The sequence below is a fragment of the Anomaloglossus baeobatrachus genome, chromosome 2 (genome assembly GCF_048569485.1).
Source record: "Anomaloglossus baeobatrachus isolate aAnoBae1 chromosome 2, aAnoBae1.hap1, whole genome shotgun sequence".
NCBI lineage: Eukaryota > Metazoa > Chordata > Amphibia > Anura > Aromobatidae > Anomaloglossus > Anomaloglossus baeobatrachus.
This window is the reverse complement of record NC_134354.1, coordinates 549812271-549839573: the sequence shown is the minus strand read 5'-3', so window position 1 is coordinate 549839573 and position 27303 is coordinate 549812271. Positions and strand designations below refer to the sequence as shown.

General features: G+C 45.4%; 1 protein-coding gene across 1 annotated transcript in view; it reads left to right on the top strand.

Moving 5' to 3' along the window:
- TNFSF13B (TNF superfamily member 13b) overlaps positions 1 to 27303 on the top strand; it is a 62932-nt gene that overhangs the window by 23513 nt on the left and 12116 nt on the right. Inside the window, 2 exon segments of the mRNA XM_075334340.1 lie at positions 6631 to 6743; positions 8000 to 8150. Coding sequence (XP_075190455.1) covers positions 6631 to 6743; positions 8000 to 8150 — 264 coding nt within the window.

The window sequence follows — 27303 nt, the reverse complement described above, 5'->3', positions numbered from 1 at the left end:
TATACTGTGTCTGCACCCATCTTTCCTCACTCATACTGTGTCCGCATACATTCCCCCTTTCACTCCTCATACTGTGTCTGTATACATTCTACCCTCACTCTTGATACTATATTCTGCAAACACTCCCAATATTTGTTCCTCAAAATTCTTCCCCTAATTACAATCTTATCACCAACGCTGTCAGGGGTCAGTCACCTATGCGGTGCCATTGACAGACGTCAGCAGCGTCATTAGATGATTTGATCATGCTACTGATTTTGCCCTAACTTGGAAGTGCCGAGATGAAAGACACAAATACAATTGGTCACAGGGAACCGACACACTGCACCTTCTCCCAGCCGGTTGTCCAGTCAGAGAAATGCTGACTTCCACTACAGGGAACAGCAATTTATAACTGGACAAGGTTCTGAAGTAACAATGTTCTTTCAATAGCAACAATTTGAATGGGTTCTTTCAACCTGTTCCTAATTCTAATTTCAGCATCAATGAAGTTAGCTGCAGACTCACAGTCAATGAAAGTGAATGTTGATAATGACCGATATTGGAAAAGTAGTTCCACATTCTGCAGTACTTTATCTGAGGAGTAAAGCTAGGTTCGCACACTGCGTCTTTTTGACGCTGCGTTTTTGTGCGTTTTTGGCCGCTAAAAATGCACAAAAACGCACCTGCGTCGAAAAAACGCATAAAAAAGCACGCGTTTTTGCCGCGATTTGGTGCGTTTTTGGCTGCGTTTTGCTGCATTTTTGATCTCTGCGTTTTCCTGCGTTTTTCCAATGCATTGCATGATGGGGAAAACGCAGAAAAACGCAGGAAAGAACTGACATGTCCATTTTTTTTTTTAACTCAAAAACGCAGGTAAAAAAAACAGATGTGTGCGGACAGCAAAAATGAAAACTCATAGACTTTGCTGGGGAAGCAAAGTCCTGCAGTTTTGAGGCCAAAAACGCACCCGAAAAATGCGCAAAAACGCCGCGAAAAACGCACTGTGCGCACATAGCCTAAAAAGGTTCCTGAAACTCTGGGTGACCTCCTCAATAATCACCCAGATTTAGGCCTTTCCTGACAGCTTGTTTGCTGAAGGGCGTGCCAAGAAGTCCTTGAGGAAATGTCCAGTGTGACACAATAGAGGCAGAGTCCAAGCTTCTAGACATACTAAGCAGAGGAGTGGTGACACTATCAACCAAAGGTATGCTAAAAGAGTTTATAGACATAAAGCTGCATACATCTGGATCATGAGCAATGCGAATGAAAATAAAACTATCTAGCTGTATCTGAAATAAAATTGTTTTTTTTTTAACCAAAATGTTTTTATTGAAAATTTCAAAATATAATTAACACACAAATACGGGGTAACCAAACCACAAAACTCCCACTCAGCAAACATTCAATAAATAGTCAAGACATGTATTGATGAGTATTAGGTCTTTTGAAAGCGATAAGAGATATCAGGTAAAAAAGCATATGGGGGTTAATATAATTCCTACAACATCGGCTATTTGTTATGCACAATGCTAGCAATGGTGGAGCTTAAAGCAAATGATTCACTATAACATTTTGCGAGTACGTTCAACAGGGTTCAAGTCCCAGCTTTAGTTTAGAACAGGCCAAGGTGAAATCTAAACAGATCCCTAGATGCTAAACCCGCATCATCAATCCACGGGGCCCATATTTTGATAAATTTAAGAATATAATTCCTTTTAAAATATATCCCCTTTTCTAAGTTTATCAACCAGTTTATTTTGTAAATAAATTCTGAAATAGTTGCATTTTGGTCTGAGATCCAGTATTGTGCGATCAGTTTTCTAGCCATGAATAACATACGGGATACAGCTAGCTTTCCCTCCTCATCTACAGTCAGATCTTCAATATATCCCAATATGCACATGAAGGGTTTGAGGTTTAGATCAGTCAGATATACTCTGTTAATAATTCCAACTACCTCTCTCCAGAATAATTCCAGGTTAGGGCATGACCACAACATATGGAGCATGGCAGCAGAGTCTGCCTTAGGCCTGTGCCACACATCCGTGCCTCCGGCACGTGTTTGTCATTTTTTACACGTACCGGCGGCACGGAGACACTTTAACCAATGCTACCCTATTGTAGCAGGCACACACACGTAAAACCACACGGAACGTGTGTCCGTGTGCGTTTGTACGTGTGTGCGATTTTCAAAGCGCTGACATGTCAGTGTTTTCTCCCGCAGCACGGGTGTTACACGGCCCGCACCCGTACCACACGGGTGTAGTGTGGATGCGGTCCCGTGTGACACGCGCCGGAGAAAACACACATGACAGGGAAAAAAATAAAAAACATTAACTCACCTTCTCCAGCCCTCCTGTCTCTGCCGCTGCTGCCTCTTGCTGCCGACCGCCGCTCATTAATCTCATAGAATATTCACTTCACTGCCTGGCAGCAGCAGCAGCGGGGAGACGGGAGGGCTGGAGACCGAGGATCAGCACCACGGACAGCAGCGCGGACAGCAGGAAGGACCAGGTGAGTATAATAATTACTGATTCTACGTGTGCTATCGCGGATAGCACACGTAGAACACACGTGTCACGCACGTACCAGAGACACGTACTTACCTGCACGCAACACGCAGGGAAAATACGTGTCTCTCGGCACGTGCGTGAAAATCACGTGAGTGTGGCAGAGGCCTCACAGTGAGGGCAGGAGGAGTCCAGTCTGGCCCCTATCTCAAAACGAAAATTAGGTGTTTGATATACTTGGTGTAATACATACAGCTGTGATAGTCTGTGAGCTTCTCCCAAGGATAGGTCAGTGACTCTTTCTAGTATTTCAGCCCATTGATTATCTTCAAGAGGACCTATCGTGCATTGTGTGAATCAATAGTATTCTATCTAATATACACAGCACTGATGTTAATTCAGATGAGCCACCTGAAAGTGCTATTCTCTGTACTATCCTGTTATGTTGTATCCTCTGACCCGCAACCAAACTTTCCGCTAGGTACAGTATGCATGCCTTAGGCTAAGTTGACACAGGGCATCTTTTGCTGCATTTTTGGTGCGTTTTTGAGGTCACAAAGATGCACCCAAATGCATGCATTTCCTTCTCCCAGCAAAGTGTATGAGATCTCGATTTTGCTGTCCACACCAGGCATCTTTTGTTGGCTGCATTTTGGCTGCGTTTTTCAAGATGCATCCAAGATGCAGCATGCCAATTCTTTTTGCGTTTTTATGATGTTTTTGAGAGATCCAGTCAATAGATTTGACTTAAAAAACGCATTGGGCAAAACGCGGTAAAAACGCGTCAAAAATGTTTTTGTTGCGTTTTTGCCACGGTGGGTTTTTGGTGCATTTTAAGATGCACTCAATATGCACTGACAAAAAAAGATGCCGCGTGTGAACATAGTCTTAAATGTAAGTATTTATAGAATTATCTCTTATGTAGCCCAAATTCTGTTTGTAGTTGAGAGAATGTTTTAATCCCTTCTCCGTCTAACATTTGTATAAGTCTGGTCTAAAATAAAGGTTAGTTACAAAGGGCTAAATGTGAAATACTTTAAAGGAAAACTATCATTAAGTTTAGGGTCTCTAAACCACAAGTCAGAACAGCAATATTGCGCATCAGGGTCACCATATGCGAAAAAAAATATTAAAATTTAACTTTTAATTAATTTATTCATAAAAATGAGGATAATCCTCCCTAATACACAAACAATACAAAAAGGTTTGGCCCCTCCTATTTTTCAAGGGTTTAATGCAAACCATAAACAGGTTAGTACCGCTATATAAGGTGGAACTTTTTCACCCATAAACCAGGTGCCAGTTTCAGAAAGTCCACTGATAAATAAAGAAATGGATTTATCTCACCAAATTCTGATACACCACATAATAGATTCAAATGGGTTCAGGCATCCTCCTGGCGGAACCTCATGATTAAGAAAATATACCTCCCAACGCGTTTCGTTAGAAAAAAGTGGTGAAGGATGAGGGTAAGGATGTGATGAGATTCATAACAACTTTCAACAATGGAGCGGGTGATGTAAGAAACATCCTTGAGAAGTATTGGCCCATTTTAAGAATGGATAGCGATATAGGAGATTTTCTTACAGACAGGCCATCCATCACGTATAGGAGAGCGAGATCGCTGAAGGATCGGCTGGTTCACAGTTATCTCGCCCCAAAAATCCCTTTGAGGCTATACCAACGTTGAAGGGTTGTTATAGATGCAACGGATGTATTGCCTGTAACTCCATCATAGTTGGAAAAAAATTCCACAGTCAAGTGACCAAGAATGAGTATGACATTCGGTCGTTTATTAATTGTAGAACACGAGGTGTGATATATAAGGCGACCTGTATATGCAGTATGGAGTATGTAGGTAAAACTCGCAGGGAATTGAGACGACGGATAGGAGAACATCTGAGGGACATCAGACTTAATAATGATACATCATTGGCGAGGCACATTAATAAAGTACATAATGGAGATTCCACTGTTTTGAAATTTCAGGGTATCGATCACATCAAGCCTCCGCCTAGAGGAGGGGACTGGGACAAGAGACTTTTACAACAGGAATCCAGATGGATTTTCTGGTTGAAAACACTTCATCCTAATGGTTTAAATGAGGAACTCTCTTTCGCACCCTTTATTTAGTGGTGTTGTAGGGGGAGCTCAGTTAGGAGGGTGAGACGTCGGCCGAGTGGGGGCGCCCACACTTCGTTCTGTCATACGGTGCCGACCCCCACGTGATAGGTAGGGCCATCCCTGAAATTTAGTGTAATTAGGGTAAGGGTAGTCTCTATGTGGCGGTTTCTATTTCTACTTTTGAATGGTATTTTCCATGGTTCCCTTGATGAACCCTATAAGGATTGGAGGTTTGCTGTGATCGATATGGACATAATCAACTGCTAGCCTTTCAGTAGGTTTTTTAATCTGATCATTAATGTGACATCTGAGCCCCTTTGCTGTTTTAACCCTTGAGCATAATATTGATTTTGAGCTATTTTGAAGTCCCCATATTTCTGGGTGACATCCTCCTAAAGTGGGGCTACTGTTCTCCACGAGCATGTCTTTGATTATTGTGGTGGTATGGCTGTGACCTTTTGAGTATGGTATGCAATCACCTTTACACTGCTTGTGATATACACTGGTGAAACCGACTGTTCAAGATAAGCGGGTTTAATCACTGAGTTATGAGCAGTTTCTTTTCTGTACAAGCAATACCCTCCTAGTGATTACTTGTGAATCAATGCTGGAGGATTGGACGATTCTCTGAATTTGCATACAAGCCGGGATGATACTGTGTGCCTGCAGTTCAATATCGGGCTGTCTTCCTTGTTTGTGTGACGTGATGTCACATGACTTGCTGAGGGGAGGCGCACATCACCACAGCTACGGTGTAAACATCATGACGTAGTGTGCTTATCTGCGGTCATGTGACCGGGATGGGCGGAAACTACGTCACACGCTGGTGCAGGGTGGGAACATTTAAACCCTGACAGTCTGCGGTGGCTCTCTTGTTAGAGCGATAAGCATGGCCGTTCCTGCCACGTGGTGAGTCCCCCTGCTATGTTTGTATGCTGTCATGGAATGAATCGTCCAGACATGCTGGTGTTTATTTATCCATAAATGTATTTCAGCATGTCATTGGGAGTGAGGTCCATGGATTATGGGACCTGAATTGGATTTACCGCATACATGATTCCTTATTGAGTCTATGTTTATTGGTGAGTTTCTCCACATATGAGTGTGTGATTAACCATTGACATGCTGACACTTATTGCTATCTTGTATATGTTTTGTTTCAGCATATGATGGATTTTTGGACTCATTTTTTATGAGATCTGAGATGCAATTGCCACAATTATAAGCTCCCCTGATGATTTTGCTTTTCTAACGAAACGCGTTGGGAGGTATATTTTCTTAATCATGAGGTTCCGCCAGGAGGATGCCTGAACCCATTCGAATCTATTATGTGGTGTATCAGAATTTGGTGAGATAAATCCATTTCTTTATTTATCAGTGGACTTTCTGAAACTGGCACCTGGTTTATGGGTGAAAAAGTTCCACCTTATATAGCGGTACTAACCTGTTTATGGTTTGCATTAAACCCTTGAAAAATAGGAGGGGCCAAACCTTTTTGTATTGTTTGTGTATTAGTGAGGATTATCCTCATTTTTATGAATAAATTAATTAAAAGTTAAATTTTAATATTTTTTTTCGCATATGGTGACCCTGATGCGCAATATTGCTGTTCTGATTTGATAACCTGTGTATTTAACCCAGTGGCTATTTAAATCTCTAAACCACAAGCTTCTTGTTACAACTGTGGGCTAGGGGTTTGAATGTTCCCATGTCAAAGACAGCTGTTTCGGCATTAGGTTGTACAATCTCTCTCTAAAAAGTGACAAAGAAGAGCTTTAGTAAAGGTGGATAGTGACTAATACATATTACAGAATTCCCACTGTTATTGAAATTATGCTTATTACATAATCTCAATTAATAATGTGCTGAGTGGTGTTCCATTAGATGCATTTTACAGTGGAAAAAATATGGAGTTAGAAATGTAATAAAAATTTAATAAATGCATAATACGAAAACAAAAGGATTAGTGCTTAACACATATATCACATGGTGTAATTTTCCAATTACATTTTAGGTGACAATACCTTAATACCTTGGATTCTTAGTATTAAGCAGGGAACTGCTATTGAAGAAAGTCAAAATAAAATGTTGATAAAAGAAAATGGATTATTTTTCATATATGGCCAGGTAAGGTATAATAAAGCATATTTTGTGTCTGAATCTTTGTTATTTTACAACTTATGCTAATGCTAACTCAATGGTTGCTTTAAAACATAAAAATTTAGTATTAAATGGCTCAAGTCTTCCAGAATAGCTTTCCCTTTTATCTCAGAAATGGGGAGCTATGCTAAGCTAAGATATTGACTTTGAGGCAATTCCCTTACCTTCTTGGGACACCACATGATATACTATTACATTATAGCTATAGGGTAGAGATGAGCAAATAAATTTGAGTGGAATTCAAATTTACTTAAATTTTTAAATAAAATGCATTCACCAAAATGTGGATTCTTAGTAAGTTTTTTTGGGGCCGGAATAAGCTAGGCTGCCATTTTTGAGGAGCGTAAAAGGCCTTCAAATTTTAAAAACATAAAATCCTTGGACTCTCCTCTCCGGCCTACATGTGGTCCTTGCTGCATCTTAAGACTGCCGCAACTTACACTAAATCCCCAAGCCTCTCACGCCTGGCCAATACTTCCAGTTTTGATGAAGGCAAAATGTCATGGCACAATGAAGCCACTGTGTGAACCATGAACTTGTGGCAGCAATATGAAGATGCGGTGTGGACTGGATGGGCAATGGTGAGGAATGGAGGTGAGCAGGATCTTTTACATATTATGTTAATTATACTTTGGGGTCTGAAAATAAGGGACATTAAATTTGTGGAGAATAATTTTTCCCCAAATCAAATTTCCCGGGAAAAGCATGCGAAAAGGGAAATTTGAATTTTGCCTGGTCCATTCATCTAGTGTAGGGTGTTAGCGGCAAGTGGTAGAATAGGATTTCATGCTAATTGAAAGGATACAAGAGCTCTTCTGCAGCCTGTCGTGGATTTAATTAATAGCTTATGCTGTAATAAGGTTGCAAGTCCATTACTTTGGTGTGGCCCAAGACACTGCGTTGACAGAAACCCCATGCTAACTTAATTTAATGTAGGTCAGAAAACCCACAGGGGTTCTGTGTGTTGCCATAATAAAGATGACAAAATGTCATGTTATACCCATGTGAAGCCACAGTTAAAAAATAAAAAAAAACTGTTGTGAGATTTTACAAGACTTTTAAAAAGAGCAAGAGTAGTTGGCAGAAAAAAATACATTAATCTAACATTTTAATAATACAATGTAGTGAAAACTAAACAATGTAGTAGAAATAAGTTTGACTATTTTAATAATACATTTTCTAAAATGTATGACAATTAGTAAACAATTATTTATTTTTTTAAGGTTTGGTATCGGGATGGTGTGTTTACAATGGGTCAGAAAATCCTGAGGAAAAAGATACATATAGTGGGAGATGATCCAAGTTTGGTTACTCTTTTTACATGCGTACAAAATATGCCAGAGTTTAATCCAAACAATTCATGTTTCACAGGAGGTAAGTAATAAGTGGCGATACAAAAACTAATATTTTAAAGTAAGAGCTGCACATTATTGTCACGTGTCTGGAATTAAATGATAAAGGGAACTGTCATTAGCTTTTTGTTACCGAATTTGAAGCCGCATGATGTAGACCCCGAGTGTAACATCTTTGCTAGTTCTGAGCCCTTTTGTTCTGCTTCCCCTGCTATGTGTCTCTGCACCTTTGTTGCGACTCACGAGTCATGCGTATTAGCATCAGTCCTGTTTTATTGTTGAGACTTTTGATGCTTCTAGATCAGAGGAATCAGGAGACGAGAACTAAACTAACATGTCCTTGATGTGCTGAGAAATTCCAGCACGAAATTTATAACAAAGGGCTTTGTCTTTCCAGTGGGAGTCAGTATCCCAGTGCCAAATCTCCATACAGTAATCTTCAGGAGGACTATCAACTTACTCTCTACTAAAGCCACTTGGTCAGGGCTGTCATGTAGGAGCCCTAAGACCTCAAAAAAAGAGCCAACTGTTGAAAGCTCTAGAGCATCAAGGGGTCAAGAAAAGGTTCAACCCTGGGGGGGGCGAAGTCACCTGAAAATCTGTCAGGGAGGTTAACTTTAGGTTCAGAGAAAGCAAAGATGCTGTAGGGGCTTGGGGCTGAACAGTCTTATAATGCCAAAACTGCCCATCCAGACCCTGGACTAAATGGGACAGGTCTTGCATATCATCCACCATTTGAAGGGAATCTATAATTTGTGAGCAAGTCAATCTGTCAAGTCTATCAGAGGCCACTGGATAACAAAGGCTACCATGGACAGACTTGATGCAAGCCACTCCATTAGCAGATTCTAGGGGAACCCTTACCTTCACCCTATAACCCCTTTACAGAGACCTGGTCTAACAATGGGGCCACTGCAATGCTTCCATGGAATGTCTGCTTTCCAGAGGAGTGAACTAGAAGCAGGAAGAGTTACAAGGTAGGTTCAAAACAAAGAGGTCACCTCAGAACAGAATCCTAAAACAAGAGGATGGTCAAAATTCAAGCTGAGGTCAGAAAACAAGAGAAATCAGGAAGACAACACAAGCAAGGACTAGAACAGAAGCCAAGTTACAGAACTAATTGACTCTGGTTGGGTTGTTTTTGTTTGGACACAAATTTAGAAGTATTAACATAATCTCTACAATCTCGAACAATGGTAATTAGAGATGAGAGAACGCATGGTAGTTCGATTCAGCGGGTTCAGCCGGTCTTTAGATAAATTTTGATTTGGAACCTGGACTTGACCTGAACCCGAATGGAAGTCACTAATTGGGTAGTTCGGGTCTCCCGCAACAGCAGCCAGTCATAAACAGAGCACTTCTTCGGGAGAGTGGGCATTTTTTTTGTTTGGTCCACACTACATCCAATTATGTTGTTGTTACCCCCCAGTGAGAGCCATTCAGAGTCTGCAAATGGCTAGCACTGGGCTGAGCAATGAGCGTACCCGAGCACAGCAATGCACATGTGAGTGGTTTGCACATGTAAAGCACCCAAACTCTGTTTTTTTTTGTACTTTCTGCGCTTAGTACGAACACCGAACACTGAACCTTGGGTTCGCTCATCTGTTTTGGTAATGTGCAGCCGAAACAGGAACAAAAGGGACTGGACCTATGTTACTCTAAGATCCTTCCTGACTCCACTTACTGGACTGCTTGCTATAGTTTTGAGAAATCACTGTTTTATCAGCAACAATTTGCATTGCAGAAATTAAAATATACTTCTCCATAACACTAACAAGCATCCAAATCTGACATGTACTTCATACATTCTTAACCAGCTGACAAATGACTTACTACCACAGTAACTGGACAATTATCACTAAAATGGTAGTGAGAAGGCTTTAAGGCTTTATATCACACCCAGATGCAAACCTTAGGTAATAAAAAAGAAAAACAAAACATTGACATGGGGGGTGAAACAGCATTTGTCCCTAAATTCACAATACCTTAAGTAAATGAAGCACTATAAGGTTATACCTGTGTCTCAGGAACGTAGGTGAATACAATTTTGTGGTCATTACTGTTTATTTAATTGATAATAACTATAAATATTTGGACATCACAAGCACCAATGTAACAAAAAAGCATAGTTTTTTTTTTTATTTATTTGGGGCATAATAAAATGACAGTTAAAAACAGTCAGTGGATGATGAAACAACATCAGCACAGACCAATGGAGGAATATGATTTTACATACAAAATTTAGTTGACAAAATTGGAATATAATGATACTAAAAAAAGATATGGAGTGCGGATGCATGAAAACGAGGACCATACTTGAGTATAAGTAGTACCATAAATACGAATTGAAGATGAAGATTAAGGCAGCACAAAAACAAACAGTGGGGCTGATGCCATCAAAGATTCCATGGAGGGCTCATTCGAGATGGATGTCTAATCATTTTCTGTATCATGTCCTCTGACTTCATATCAAGATTGGCAGAAAGATTGAACGTAAAGGGGTTGGCCACTACTTTATAAGTCCCTTTCTTGTGAACTAACTGCAATAGATAAGCTATTTTGTAAATACTTGCTTTACCAATTCCTTCACTACACTGCGCTGCTTGTCACATAATTTCTGGCTGAGAATCGCCCCACTTCCTGTGATGGCAGATTCTCCCTGAGTTCATGGCTCTCGAACCTGATGTGATATCACAATCCTGTGAGTTTTATGCTGTGTGGGTGGATGGGGTAACATTCAGCAGAGCTCACTCACTGCTTCTGTGCATACGACTGTGGAAACTGCTCTCCTATCTTCTTGCACATTTCTCCCTCCAGAGCTCACCCTTGTATCCAGAGGAGTAGCTAGGGGTTTGGTTTGGGAGGTAGGGGGGGCGAAACCTCTGAGTGCACCCCTAAAAAGGTAACAATAATTACAATTATGGTGCTGTACCCCAGTAGTGGATGTAGGAGAATCTCAGCAGATGATCACGCTGTTACTAAAAAAAATCTCTATACAAAGACCAACACTGAAAATAGTGCTATATGGTGACCATATAGGGGTAGATACCAGTCCTGCAGAAGATGTAAGAGATAACAGTACAGTTATAGATGGTGTCTTACAGCTGACGCTCTTTCTTGTAGAGTCGTTCACTTTTCCCCACTTTTCCGTCTGGCCCAAACCGACATAACTTTTCAAGCCACAAATAGTCTGCAGAGCTTACAAAAAGACACATCTGACTTCTCACATTTCCTACATTGTTCCCATCTATACCCAACCTTCACAAACTTCTCATCTTGCTGATACTCCAATACTGATCCGCTGCTGTGTCCCTATTACTGCACCTACTGTGTAGTACTTTATGCCCTTTACATGGTAAAACACATTTCTAGAATATATTAATAAACTGTGCAAGTGCCCTAGAAAACAGTGCCCACATTTTGCCCCTAAAAAGTAATAATGCCTATGTGTGCTCCTATCAGTCTCAAGAACCCGAGTGCTCCAATGTTATGTTCCCACTTAACATTTAAAAATTTCCAGAGTCTCCCCCTTGTACAGCTATCCTTTACATAGTTTGATGCTCTCCTATACACAGCATAATGTCTCCACACTGTATAGTAGCCACCACACAGTATATTGACCACTTAGTAGCCCCCAAATTGTTTGATGGCCCCAACACTATATGATGGCCACTCACTGTATGACAGCCCTCACAGTAGTCCCCACACTGTATGATGGCTTCCATAGTAGACAGCACACTGTATAATGATCTCCTCAATAGCCCCCACACTATTTAATGGCCCTCCAAGTAGCTCCTACTTTGTCTCATGGTCCCCTTAGTAGCCCTCACACTGTATCATGGCCCTCTCAGTAGGCCCCACACTGCATGATGATGAGCTCAGTAGTCCACACTCTTTATTATGGTCTCCTTTGTATCCCCCACACTATCTCATATCCCCCTCAGTAGCCCCCACACTTTATGATAGCCCCACTATATAAGATGGCCTCCCCCTTGGTAGTCCTCTATTTATGCAGGCCCCTTAGTTGCCCCTACTATTTATGGGGCCTTCTTAATTGCCCCTACTATTTATAGAGGCCCGTTAGTAGCTCCGACTTTTTTTTGCAGGGCCCCTACATATTATGGCGACAACACAATTTTAAAACAATAAAGTAAACATCATATACTCACATGACTTCAGGGAGATCAGCAGCAGGTCACGGGCAGACAAATACAGTGGTGTCATCGCACCGGGACTTACTTCCTGTGCGTGTCATGGCACAATGGTGTCATTGTGGATATGCTGTTCTATGAGACGCAGGACTAAAGCAAGACCTATGGAACAGAGAGGGGCAGTGCAGGGAGATATATGCACACTGATGCAGTTAAAAGTAGCTTAGCTGTGGGTGGACCCATCGGAGCGCAGAGCCCGAGGCAACAGCACCCTTGCCCCAATGTTAGCTATGCTACTACTTGTATCTGAAAGTAAACAGCAGACTGTATATACAGGTAGGTCCAGAAACATTTGGGCTCTGCATGCCCTCTATTTTTAAAATGAAACAACTGAGATGCATGTGAAGTGTAGAATTTTGGGATTGAACAAAAATATTCTGTGAAACGTTCAGGAATTTAGGAACCCTTTATATACTAAGCCTCCTCACTTCAGGCGCTCAAAAGTAATTGGATAAATTTACTTTACCATAAATAAAATGTTAATTTTAATACTTTGAAAGAATTCTTTGCAGGCAATGATGACCAGAAGTCCGAAAGCCATGGACGTGTTTCCTTCTTTGTGATGCTTTGCCAGGCCTTTACTGCAGCTGACTTCAATTGTTGCTTGTTTGTGGGTCTTCCTGCCATACATTTTGTTTTAACCATGTGAAATATATTCTCAGTGGGGTTGAGATCTGAACTGCTGTTGCAGTTTGTTTTGTGTCATTGTCCACCTGAACTGTTATGCACCATCCAATCCACCTTGCTGCGTTTAGCTGAATCTGGGCAGAACATTTAGGCCTGCACACTTCAAAATTCATCCGGTTGGTTCTGTTTTCATTCACATTATCAATAAACACTAGTGTTTGAGTGTCATTGGAAGCCATGCATGCCTGGCCATCACATTGACTGCACCATGTTTTACAGAGGATGTGGTGTTTTGTGGATCATGAACCGTTCTAAAGGGTACTTTACACGCTGTGATATCGGTACCGATATCGCTAGCGAGCGTACCCTCCCCTGTCGGTTGTGCGTCACGGGCAAATCGCTGCCCGTGGCGCACAACCTCGCTAACACCCATCACACGGACTTACATTCCCTGCGACGTCGCTGTTGCCAGCAAACCGCCTCCTTTCTAAGGGGGCGGTTTGTGCGGCGTCACAGCGACGTCACACGGCAGCCGTCCAATATCAGAGGAGGGACGGAGATGAGCTGCCGGAACATGCCGCCCACCTCCTTCCTTCTTCATTGTCGGTGGACGAAGGTAAGGAGATGTTCATTGCTCCTGCGGTGTCACACACAGCGATGTGTGATGCCGCAGGGATGAGGAACAACATTGCTACTGACCAGACAACGATTTTTGGTAAATAAAGACCTCTCACAGACAAACGATTTTTGCCTCTTTTGCGATTGTTTAAGGTTGCTCCAGCCTGTCACACGCTGTGATGTTGCTAACGACGCCGGATGTGCGTCACAAACACCGTGACCCCGACGATATATTGTTAGCGATGTCGCAGCGTGTAAATGGCCCTTAAGTCTTCTCCATACTTTCTTCTTCCCATCATTCTAGTACAGATTTATTTTAGTTTAATTTGTCCAAAGAATATTTTACCAGAACCAGGCTGGATTATTTAGATCTTTATGGCAAAGTCTAATCTGGCCTTTCTATTGTTAAGTCTAATTAACCCTTTCACTTTTTTTGATTTTCTGTCCATATAGACATATGAGGGCCTTTTTTTTGCAGGGTGTACTTTTTAATGACACCATTCATTTTACTATACTGTATTGTAAAATGGGAAAAACTCCAAATGGGAACAAATTGTGAAAAAAAACACAATTCGACCATTTTTCTTTTGGCAATTGTTTTCATGGTGTATAGTTTGTGTTAAAAACAACTTTGCAGAAATTTGTCCAAAAAATTTTGGAACTTGTCTCCATTTTTCAAGACCCTTAGGCCATGTGCCCACAGGACTATGTACCTGTGGATATTACTGCAGGTATGTCCGCAGGTTTCCCGCTGCAGCTCCCCGGAATCTGCAGCTATCCATTGCTATCCAAATATCTGCGGTAAACCTGCAGACATTCGTGCGACTTACCCGCGGAAGTCCTGGCCTCTATCTCCATAATGGAGAGGCAGAACATCCGCTGGTATTTACGCAGGAATAATTGACATACAGTGATGTGCGGCTGCGGGACATCCGCAGCATGTTCCGCAGCCGCACACACTGCAGCATGGACACAGCACTCCCCATGTCCCATAGGATAAAATGGGGAGTGTCTGTACTTGCTAAAACCTGTGGAAAATCCAGATAAATCTGCAGTTTTTCCACTGCAAAATCCGTGGGTACATTGTCCCGTGGGCACATAGCCTTAAGGTTTCCATTTTTCGATCGATGGAGGAGTGTGATGCCTTATTTTTTGGTAAAAAGACATTTGTATTGATACCATTTTGAGATATATAGGATGTTTTGATTGCTTGTTCTAGCATTTTTTGTGGTATTGCAGCGACCAAAATATTTTGCCGCTCTTCAAATTTTTTTGTTTACAGTGCATACAGATCGTGTTAATTATTTTTAGAATTTTATAGATTGGATGTTTCTTTTTTTATTACTTTTCACTGGTTTTAATCCCTTTAGGGAAATTGGAGCTGTGACCTCCTGATTTCTTGTGCTTTATATAGAAATGACATATTGCTGCCCTATAGTGAAAATCAGAGTCTTCTTTGAAGCCTGGCCACATGCAGGGTTTCAAAGGAGTGATGCTATGACAAAAATTGAGGTCTGCATCAGACAACCCAGCAATCCATCAATGACCTGTAATCACAAAGGGAAATTAAAATGGTATACCCGAATGTTAACTCTAGCTGTCAGTTTGACAGTGGATTTAACAGGTTAACAGAGACGGGCAGTCTGCTCCACCTGCAATTGTTAGAGGTAGGTCCTGGGTAATACACAGCCATTACCTGCCGAGTATGAGAGATCTCCCCATGAACCCACTCCATATGCTCATGTGGCGCCCTGGACAAGCCAGGACGTCACAGGTACTCCAACAACACACCCCACACCCCGAGATAGGCACACCAGTCACACACAAATCCTTGTTGCCTCCCTCCAGGGGCGGATGTCCACACCAGGTGGGGTGGAGCCAGGTGGTTGGCCCCACCCACTGAGGAGTTCACAGTCCTGGAGGCAGGAAAGGAAGTCAGAACAGTTAGAGAGGTGAAAGAGAGAGGAGTGAAGTGGTAGTTGAAGAGCACTGACCGTGTCCGGGTATGTGGCCCGGGCACCAAGAGCAAGGTTGGCAGACGGTGGTGACCGTCTGCAGGAGAGGCAGATCGACGCGGAACCGTAGGACCGGGGACGGGCAGTGGCCCGCCGGTACCGGACCGGGGAGCGAAGAGAAGCCAGCACCATTTGGCAGGGCCTACGGACCCCAACCAGGCTTGGAGTCGCCGTTAAACCGGTCAAATCTGTCAGCGACGGGAGCCTCCGGGGTTTCCCAGCAGCAAAGAACCGAAGGCAACCGCTCAACCATGAAGGGAAATACAGCTACCGCCACAGCTAGAGTTCCCAGGGCCAGAGCCTGCAGGCATAAAGGGGCTCCTCTGGCAAATACACGGCTGGGGAGCGGGTTACCGGTGGGAAGCCATCGGAGCTGAAGACATATCACAGGTGCAGGGAGAGACAGTCACCGCCAACCTACCAGGAGTGACCATCGCAGCCGGCTGCGGGACCCGTCCATCCAGCCGTTTGTTTTACCAGAGACTCCGTCTACGTCATTGGCTGAGTGAGTACCATCGTGCCATCTGGCACCGCGCTGCCCCCGCGACCCTGCACCTCGCCAAACCCCGCTATCCACCTTTCAATCACCACCATCGGGCCCCGGGACCACCAAATCCCCCTACCCACGGAGGGGAGAGAAAAACATCTCGGCTGCTCCCTGTCATCGCTCCCGGGATCCTCGTCCAGAGCAGCGGTGGTGTCCCAACCTCACCACAACCGTGGGTGGCGTCACGGACAAAATCCCCAAACCAAACCATCCCCTTTTCACTCACGGGCGAGGAGCGCCGCTTGAGTCCCCGGATCCGGCCCACCGCTCGAGCCACCGAGCAGCAGTAGCAGCAGCAGCGCCGGACCCGAGCATTGGCGAGCGCAGCACCCCGCCGCCCGCGACAACTTGGTGTCACGAACAGGATCGGACCCCTCTACTTACCAGTAGAAGTGCGCCTTGTGTCCCGCTGGAGGTGTCCGGCCGAAAATTTTCAGAAGCCGCCATCTTGGGCGCGAAAAGTTCCCCGCTTGAGCGTCTTCCCGAGCAGTGGAGGCGCAAAAGCCGAAGCTCCGCCCCTGAAGAGGAGGAGCCGGAAAGAAACCAAGGTTAGACAGATGGCGTCTGGCCGCATGTAAGGCACGGCTATAAAAGCAGGGACACCAGGACTCTGCGGCCATCTTTGGTTCCTGGAAGGTACCGCTGCCAACATGTCCGCCCCGTCCAGCTACGCAGAGACGGAGCTGGTGCCCGGAACAGCGGCCTGGCTTAGGGCCTGAACTGCGGGGATCTGCCGGAGCTACCAGAATCAAATCTGCCTTCTGATGGAGCAGTGGACCGCGGAGGTGGAGGAGGTGGTTGCGGTCGCCCGGGTGTACGGGATGGAGGCTATGATGGAGGAGCTGGTGAGTGACCCATGCCCCTGTGTCCCTGAGGGACCGTCCACTGCGGCTGAGGGACCCGGTCTGCCCCTTGCCCCCATACTGCCCTCGTCTTCCCTGCCTGCACACCCCGCCGCTGCTGGTCCATCTGGCTTGCGGCTCCCTATAGCGGCAGAAGGAGTAGCAAGCCCGGAGACTGCGGCAGCTGGCGGCAACCCGCCTGGCGCAGGAACAGACGATAGTGACTCCGGGCCTGACACCAAACCTGTCTCGGAGGACGAAGGAGTCGTCACCTTGTATGACATGGAGGCCACTTATATCCCACGGAGCGGAAATAATGGATACCGGGCGGCCCTTCCCCGTCGCGCCTGCCATGCACTGGAGGGGCTGGTACCCGTGTTATTCTACCCGAGGCCGGGTGAAGGGGATGAAGGTGAGCAGTGATGTCAGCGGCCCTCCGCTGCAAGTTGTCCCCATTGGGATCACCAGTACCGTCAAGTAACCGAATGATAAGATTAAATCAACTGAAGATGTTATCCGATTTGCAACTGTGATTGAACCGGCCGTTGCCGGCAACTAGTCCCCGTTGGGACTTTCTGCACCGTTTGCGTAAGGAACTACTTACGGACACGCCAGAGGACTTGCAGGGCAACCACAAACTTGTGGCATGTAAATAATTGTTGGCATACATCCGTTACCGCCTCTGGAGAGGCAGATTGGAGGAAGGGCCCACAGTGGAGTAGGCTGGGGCCCGGCCACCACCTGGACTGGTGGCCCTCCTCCGGGGGTCAGGGGTAGAGATGAGCGAACCGGTCGCGGTTCGGCTCGAGGTCGGTTCGCCGAGCCGAGGTCCCGTTCGAGTTCGGTTCGTCGAACGTTCGACGAACCGAACTCGAACTAATAGGCTATAATGGGAGGCAATCAAAAACACATAAAAATGCATTATAAATGTACACATATAGTTAATAAACATTGCCATAACACTTACCGGTCCCCGCGATCCCTCCTGCACTCTGTCTCCTGCCGCTATTCCATCCGATGATCGCTGAATCCTCCCGGTGACCGGCACTGCCAGCAGAGAAGCAGGACCTATCGTGACGTCAAAATAGCCATGTGACCAGTCACGTGGCTATTATCTCATTGGCTACAGACTGGTCACATGACTATGACACGTCATGTAGGACCTGCGAGTGCATCTCTCCGGTACACGGTGCACATTTGTGTATCGCCGTGTACCGGCGATATGCTCTAGCATATCCGGTCATTAACGGAGCTGGTCATTAACGGAGATCACCGTTGCCATAGCAACGCAGTTAGCGGTGACGTCACCGCTAACCGCGGCTCCGGGAGCACCGTTGCTATGGTAACGCGTCTGTCAGCGTTACCGCTGTTACCGCTAGCAGCACTGATCACTCACGGAGTGAAGGCTGCACGCTGCTTCCCGATTGTAGTGAGGATTGTAGTGAGGATGAGGTGCCCCAGCCCATCAAGTGATGGGCTGGTGCACCCCATCCTCACTACAATCGTCACTACTACTACACTAGTGAGGATTGTAGTGAGGATGAGGTGCCCCAGCCCATCAAGTAATGGGCTGGGGCACCTCATCCTCACTACAATCCTCACTACAATCCTGAAGTGCAGTTTCTTCAAATTCATTTAAAGGCACTTGGAACGCTGAAATTGCTGCTTATAATTTAAGCCTCTATTAAAAACCTCTTATCAGCGCTGGTTTATTGGGGATTTATTGGGCTGACAGGGGGTAATAAAGATGGAGTCTCTAATGTGTCTGTGTATTTATTTCTATTAAAGTATTTTTTCTCTGTGTGGTGTTTTTTTTAACCCTTTATTGGAGATTCTTAATGGCCGGGTCAAACGTGCCTGACATTAAGAATCTCTGGCTTAATACTGGCTAGTAAAACAAAGCCAGTATTAACTCATGATTACCCAACAAGCCACCCGGCTCCAGGGCTGTTGGAAGAGTTGGATACAGCGCCAGATGATGGCGCTTCTATGAGAGCGCCATTTTCTGGGACGGCTGCGGACTGAAAATCGCAGCAGAGGCGCCCAGAAACCTCGGGCTAACCTGTGCTGCGGATTCCAATCCCCAGCTGCCTAGTTGTACCCGGCTGGACACAAAAATGGGGCGAAGCCCACGTCATTTGTTTTTTAATTATTTCATGAAATAAGTGAAATAATTAAAAAAAAAAGGGCTTCCCTATATTTTTGGTTCCCAGCCGGGTACAAATAGGCAACTGGGGGTTGGAGGCAGCCCGTGGCTGCATGCTGTACCTGGCTAGCATACAAAAATATGGCGAAGCCCACGTCATTTTTTTGGTGGGCAAAAAACTTCTGCATACAGTCCTGGATGGAGTATGCTGAGCCTTGTAGTTCTGCAGCTGCTGTCTGCTCTTCTCCATACAGACACACAGCAGCTGCAGAACTACAAGGCTCAGCATACTCAGCATACTCCATCCAGGACTGTATGCAGAAGTTTTTTGCTGAAAAAATTATGTGGGCTTCGCCATATTTTTGTATGCTAGCCAGGTACAGCAGGCAGGTACGGCTGCCCCCAATCCCCAGTTGCCTATTTGTACCCGGCTGGGAACCAAAAATAAAGGGAAGCCCTTTTTTTATTATTTCATGAATTTCATGAAATAATTAGAAAACAAATGACGTAGGCTTCGCTCCATTTTTGTGTCCAGCCAGGTACATCTAGGCAGCTGGGGATTGGAATAAGCAGCACAGGTTGGCCTGAGCTTTCTGGGCCCCACTGCTGCGAATTGCAGTCTGCAGCCGCCTCAGAAAATGGCACTTTCATAGAAGTGCCATCTTCTGGCGCTGTATCCAACTCTTCCAGCACCTGCCTGCTATACCTGGCTAGCATACAAAAATATGGCGAAGCTCACGTCCTTATTTTGTAGTTTTTTGGCCAAAAAATTAAAAAATGCTTCCCTGGATTTTCCATTGCCAGTGAAGGTAACACCAAGCAGTGGGGGTTAGCAGCCAGTGGCTGCTTGGATTACCCTTAGCTAGCAATACAAAAAATGCAGCGGGAGCCCATATATATTTTTTTTAATTATTTATTTAAATAACTAAAAACAAAATGGGCTTCCCTGTATTTTGATTGCTGGACATCACAGTGCTGTAAAAATAAATCTTTAAAAAAAAATGACATAGCGCTCCGCGGTATTTTTGATTCTGAGCGCAGATAAAGCAGACAGCTATGGGTTGCCACCCCCATCTGCCTGCCGTTACCTTGGTTGGCAATCAAAATACAGGGAAGCCCATTAATTTTTTCTATTTAAAAAATAGTTAAAAAAAAATGACGTTGGGTCCCCCCATTTTTGATAGCCAGCTAGGGTAAAGCAGACGTCGGTAGCCTGAAAACCACAGCTGGCAGCTTTACCGTGGTTGGGGATCCAATGTGGAGGTCCCCCCAGGCTCTTTTTTTATAATTATTTTATAAATATTAATAATTACACAAAAAAAGTAGGGTCCCCCTCCAAATTGGATCACCAGCCAAGGTAAAGCGGACAGCTGTGGTCTGGTATTCTCAGGGTGGGAAGGTCTATAGTTATTGGGCCTTCACAGCCTAAAAATAGCAGGCCGCAGGCACCCCAGACGTGGCGCATCCACTAGATGCGCCAATCCTGGCGCTTCACCCCAGCTCATCCCGTGCCCTGGTGCAGTGGCAAACGGGGTAATAAATCGGGTTGACACTAGCTGTAAAGTCACCTGAGATCAAGCCCAGCAGTTTGTGATGTCATGGCGTCTATTAGATACCCAACATCATAAACTGTCAGTACTAACAAAAACAAAAAATCGACAAAAGAAATTTATTTGAAAAAACAGTCCCCAAAACATTTCCTCTTTCACCAATTTATTGTAAGAAAAAAAATAAAGGGGTCCCACGACGACTCTGGACCGTCTAGAATATGGGGGGGGAGACACTCAGGGAACGTATCCCCCATTTTCTAGGAGTGCGGACCCTTCATGTGAGGAGAGTGGGTGCAATGAATCTGCACTCACTCTCCCCGGGTCCACAGCAGCAGAGTCCATGTCGTAATGGTTGCTACCAAAGCTGCAATGTCCTGCTCATGAGGTAAGGGCATGCCTAATCAGGAGAACTACTGTAGAGGAAGCTCTGCTCACTGGTATATAGGTGCTCAGAGGTAATAATAGATAAAATTAGTGAGTAACCTCGGCACTCTAAATCTCCCAGACTAAGTCAGTAAGTCACAACGGATAGTAATGCAAAATCACTCTTTATTGGTCCGTATTAAGAAAAATTTTTTTTTCATAAGCATATATGTTTTTGTCCAAAACAAGTTACAAATGACGTTTCGGCCTGAGCCTTCGTCAGATTGGACTTATCTGCATGTAATCATGAAAAATGACAATAATCAGTATCACATAAGAGTGAGAGAACAATAACATAAACTCGAACAATGTAGAGGTACAATTGGGATGCAGCAAAAAAATTGCAACACAGCAAGAAATGAAACACATGATACAAATGTCATAATACAGTACAAGGACAATATAGTAATGACAAATATGGGGTCAGAGTAGGCTTAAGGCCCCTTCACACTAACCAACATCGGTAGCAACATCGCTGGTAACGAACAACTTTTGTGACATTGCTAGCGATGTTGCTGAGTGTGACATCCAGCAACAACCTGGCCCCTGCTGTGAGGTCGCTGGTTGTGGCTGAATGTCCTGGGCCATTTTTTAGTTGTTGCTGTCCCGCTGTGAAGCACAGATCGCTGTGTGTGACAGCGAGACAGCAACAACTGAATGTGCAGGCAGCAGGAGCCGGCTTCTGCTGAGGCTGGTAACCAATGTAAACATCGGGTAACCAAGAAGCCCTGTCCTTGGTTACCCGATATTTACCTTTGATACCAGCCTCAGCCGCTCTCACTGTCAGTGCCGGCTCCTTCTCTGTGCACGTGTAGCTGCAGGACACATCGGGTTAATTAACCCGATGTGTGCTGTAGCCAGGAGAGCAAGGAGCCAGCGCTAAGCATTGTGCGCTGCTCCCTGCTCTGTGCACATGTAGCTGCAGCACACATCGGGTTAATTAACCCGATGTGTGCTGTAACTAGGAGAGCAGGCAGCCAGCGCTCAGTGTGCGCTGCTCCCTGCTCTCTGCACGTGTGGCTGGTCACTGGTTGCTGGTGAGCTCACCAGCAACTCGTGTAGTGAAGCTCCAGCGATCCCTGCCAGGTCAGGTTGCTGGTGGGATCGCTGGAGCGTCAAAGTGTGACATCTCACCAGCAACCTCCTAGCAACTTACCAGCGATCCCTATCGTTGTTGGGATCGCTGGTAAGTTGCTTAGTGTGACTGGACCTTAAGACAGCTCTGGTACGAAAGAGATGTCAATCATAAAGTAACATGTGCAGTAGGTGTAGAGCTACACTATGCATGGCAGAGCTAATGGGTAGACCGACCATAGAAAAAGAACGGAGAAAAAGTGGAGAAAAAAAGGAGAAAAAGTGGAGAAAAAATGTAGAAAAAGTGGAGAAAAAGTGGAGAAAAAATGGAGAAAAAGTGGAGAAAAAATGGAGAAAAAGTGGACAAAAAGTGGAGAAAAAATGGAGAGAAAGTGGAGAAAAAGTGGAGAAAAAATGGAGAAAAAGTGGAGAAAAAGTGGAGAAAAAGTGGAGAAAAAATGTAGAAAAAGTGGAGAAAAAATGGAGAAAAAATGGAGAAAAAGTGGAGAAAAAGTGGAGAAAAAGTGGAGAAAAAATGTAGAAAAAGTGGAGAAAAAGTGGAGAAAAAGTGGAGAAAAAATGGAGAAAAAGTGGAGAAAAAGTGGAGAAAAAGTGGAGAAAAAAATGGAGAAAAAGTGGAGAAAAAGTGGAGAAAAAATGTAGAAAAAGTGGAGAAAAAGTGGAGAAAAAGTGGAGAAAAAATGGAGAAAAAGTGGAGAAAAAGTGGAGAAGAAGTGGAGAAAAAATGGAGAAAAAGTGGAGAAAAAGTGGAGGAAAATAGAGAAAAAGTGGAGAAAAAGTGGAGAAAAAGTGGAGAAAAAATGGAGAAGTGGAGAAAAAGTGGAGAAAAAATGTAGAAAAAGTGGAGAAAAAGTGGAGAAAAAGTGGAGAAAAAGTAGAGAAAAAGTGGAGAAAAAATGTAGAAAAAGTGGAGAAAAAGTGGAGAAAAAATGGAGAAAAAGTGGAGAAAAAGTGGAGAAAAAGTGGAGAAAAAGTGGAGAAGAAGTGGAGAAGAAGTGGAGAAAAAATGGAGAAAAAGTGGAGAAAAAGTGGAGGAAAATAGAGAAAAAGTGGAGACAAAGTGGAGAAAAAGTGGAGAAAAAGTGGAGAAAAAATAGAGAAGTGGAGAAAAAGTGGAGAAAAAATGGAGAAAAAGTGGAGAAAAAGTGGAGAAAAAGGGGAGAAAAAGTAGAGAAAAAGTGGAGAAAAAGTGGAGAAAAAATGTAGAAAAAGTGGAGAAAAAGTGGAGAAAAAGTGGAGAAAAAGTGGAGAAGTGGAGAGGAAGTGGAGAAGAAGTGGAGAAGTGTTTGTTCATGGAGGATGGGAGATAAATAATTTTTTACCGGTGCTGTCATTTACTGTAATGTGATCATCGGTGTACGGTGTATACCTGTGATCACGTGAGCGGGGACCGGAAAAACCGTCCTGAATCATGATCTCCAGGGTCTCAGCTAGCCCTGAAACCCCGGAGATTTTCTGACGCCGGGGGGCGTTATTCACTTATTTCTGCCTGCTGTTTATAAACGGCAGATCAGAATAAGGCTACATTAACACGACCGATCCATTTTTGTGGTCTGCAAAAAACAGTCCGTTTTTTTTCACGGGTGCATCCGTGTGGTATCCGTTTCCGTTCCGTAGACAGTCCGTATGTCATCTGTTTGTCATCCGTGTGCCTTCCGTTTTTTTTGTGTACTGCAAAAAAACTGAATGAGGGTAAATGCATAAATTTACCCAGGATCCATAGCTTCATCCTACATGAGGCGGTCACATGTTCACTCCAGTGTCATTTTCTACTGCTTTTCACAGCGTAGAGCGCTCTGGTGATTTTCTTATGCTTGTGCACTTCATATCAGTCTTTTCTGTCATTATAATGGCAGAAAGACACATAATGTCCCACTCTCCTGCATTTTGTAATTTTGCACCCTTTGGTGCCTTTCATGTGGCACTAAGGGGTGCTTAGCTTTGTATTTAGCCAAAAAAATGAAAAAAAAAAAATGACGTAGGGTTCCCCCTATTTTTGTAGCCAGCTAGGGTAAAGCAGACGGCTGCAGCCTGCAGACCACAGCTGGCAACCTCACCTTGGCTGGTAATCCAAAACTGAGGGCACCCCACGCTGTTATTTTAAATTAAATAAATAATTAAAAAAAACAAACACGTAGGGGTCCCCCCAAAATTGGATCACCAGCCAAGGTAAAGCAGACAGCTGGGGTCTGATATTCTCAGACTAAGGAGGTCCATAGTTATTGGACTCTCCCCAGCCTAAAAATAGCAGGCCGCAGCCGCCCCAGAAGTGGCACATCCATTAGATGCGCCAATCCTGGTGCTTCGCCCCAGCTCATCCCGCGCCCTGGTGCGGTGGCAAACGGGGTAATAAAAGGGGTTAATACCAGAAGTGTAATGTCACCTGGCATCAAGCCCTGGGGTTGGTGAGGTCAGGCGTCTATCAGATACCCGACATCACCAACCCAGTCAGTAATAAAAATAAATAGACGACAAACACATTTTTATTTGAAAAAACACTCCCCAAAACATTCCCTCTTTAACCAATTTATTAGAAAGAAAAACAAATCCAGGTCTGGTGAAATCCAAGCGGTTGCCATGACGATCCACACTGTTCCAGTCAATGAAGAGCAGGATGTTCCCCATTGGATGGGAGGGCAGTGCAGTGACCTGAGCTAACATCAATGGGTCAGCCCAGGTCACTGCAGGGGAAGTGCTGCTGTCAGCCAGGTACATTACCTGCGCTGATCTCCAGCACACTGACAGCCCGTCACTGAGTTCAATGACCGGCACCTTCACACCAAGTATCGCGAGAGGCCCGTGACGTCACCGCTAGTCAGTCTCGGGTCGGAAGCGAGAGAAGGTGATGTGACAAGCGGCGGCCATGGAGGACAGTGACAGCGCTGAGGTCGGGATGGCGGGACTTCATCACCGCAGGTAAGCCGAGCGGGACCATGTGTGTGTGTGTGTGTGTGTGTGTGTGTTTGTGTGTGTATGTGTACATGCCGCGGGCAGGAGGGGGCGGAGTGAGCTGAGCGGGGAAGTGTGGGCTTCCTGCACGTAACTAGGATAAACATCGGGTTACTAACCAAAGCGCTTTGGTTGGATACCCGATGTTTATCTTGGTTACCAGCTTCTGGCAGGCTGCCAGCGATGGCTTCTGCACACTGTAGCTGTAAAAAGCCCTGCTTTTTGCTGCTAGAACCGTTCTCGAACGTATCTAGAACTATCGAGCTTTTGCAAAAAGCTCGAGTTCTAGTTCGATCTCGAACAGCCCCCAAAATCACTCGAGCCTAGAACTGGAGAACCTCGAACCGCAAACCGCCCTCAACTCTAGTCAGGGGTCCCCCGTGGACGTGGGTCCCCTGAAAGGGACCGTACCCGCTCGGGCAACCTGTTGATGTACTGGGGCAAGGGGTGCTGCCCACTTCTTAGGGGCAGCATCAGGGCCAGGTTGTTTGGGCGGGGGGAGAGCGGAAGCCATTATCGTTAATAAAATTGATTACTGTTAGCAACGTTTAAGAAAGTTCCTCCCGTAGGGGAAGATTTATAAAGTAATGCTTATGTTGAATGTTATATATGTTTTCCCCTTTTTCAACAGTTACAAAATAAAACCGGTGATGGACGGGCAGCCCGCGGACGGTCTGCGTTTAACCAAGGGGGAATGTGGCGCCCTGGACAAGCCAGGACGTCACAGGTACTGCAACAACACACCCCACACCCCGAGATAGGCACACCAGTCACACACAAATCCTTGTTGCCTCCCTCCAGGGGCGGATGTCCACACCAGGTGGGGTGGAGCCAGGCGGTTGGCCCCACCCACTGAGGAGTTCACAGTCCTGGAGGCGGCAAAGGAAGTCAGAACAGTTAGAGAGGTGAAAGAGAGATGAGTGAAGTGGTAGTTGAGGAGCAGACTGACCGTGTCCGGGTACGTGGCCCAGGCACCAAGAGCAAGGTTGGCAGACGGTGGTGGCCGTCTGCAGGAGAGGCAGATCGACGCGGAACCATAGGACCGGGGACGAGCGGTGGCCCACCGGTACCGGACCTGGGAGCGAAGAGAAGCCAGCACCATTCGGCAGGGCCTACGGACCCCGACCAGGCTTGGAGTCGCCGTTAAACCGGTCAAATCCGTCAGCGACGGGAGCCTCCGGGGTTTCCCAGCAGCAAAGACCCGACTGAAGGCAACTGCTCAACCGTGAAGGGAAATACAGCTGCCGCCACAGCTAGAGTTCCCAGGGCCAGAGCCTGCAGGCATAAAGGGGCTCCTCTGGCAAATACACCGCTGGGGAGCGGGTTACCAGTGGGAAGCCATCGGAGCTGAAGACATATCACAGGTGCAGGGAGAGACAGTCACTGCCAACCTACCGGGAGTGACCATCGCAGCCGGCTGCAGGACCCGTCCATCCAGCCGTTTGTTTTACCAGAGACTCCGTCTACGTCATTGGCTGAGTGAGTACCATCGTGCCATCTGGCACCGCGCTGCCCCCGTGATCCTGCACCTCGCCAAACCCCGCTATCCACCTTCCAGTCACCATCATCGGGCCCCGGGACCACTAAATCCCCCTACCCACGGAGGGGAGAGAAAAACATCTCGGCTACTCCCTGTCATCGCTCCCGGGATCCCCGTCCAGAGCAGCGGTGGTTTCCCAACCTCACCACAACCATGGGTGGCGTCACGGACAAAATCCCCAAACCAAACCATCCCCTTTTCACTCACGGGTGAGGAGCGCCGCTCGAGTCCCCGGATCCGGCCCACCGCTCGAGCCATCGAGCAGCAGTAGCAGCAGCAGCGCCGGACCCGAGCGTTGGCGAGCACAGCGCCCCGCCGCCCGCGACACTCATTTCGAACTTGCACCATACATGTATGGCGCATGAGTAGAGATGTGCGAATCTGAGGTTCAATGTTTGGAGTTCAGGTCGGAAACGGATTATCAAAGAAACAAAGTTTGGGTTCGAAGTTCTGTTGATTTACGAGTGCAAAACACTCAAGCGAGCAACGCAGTGCTTGGCTAAGAGTGATGCTCTGCCTTGTGCAAGCCACTTGCAGTGTTTGAACGGCTTGCACTGGGGGTAAAATCAGCGTGATTAAAAGTAGTGTAAACACAAAAAAAATGATTGAAAA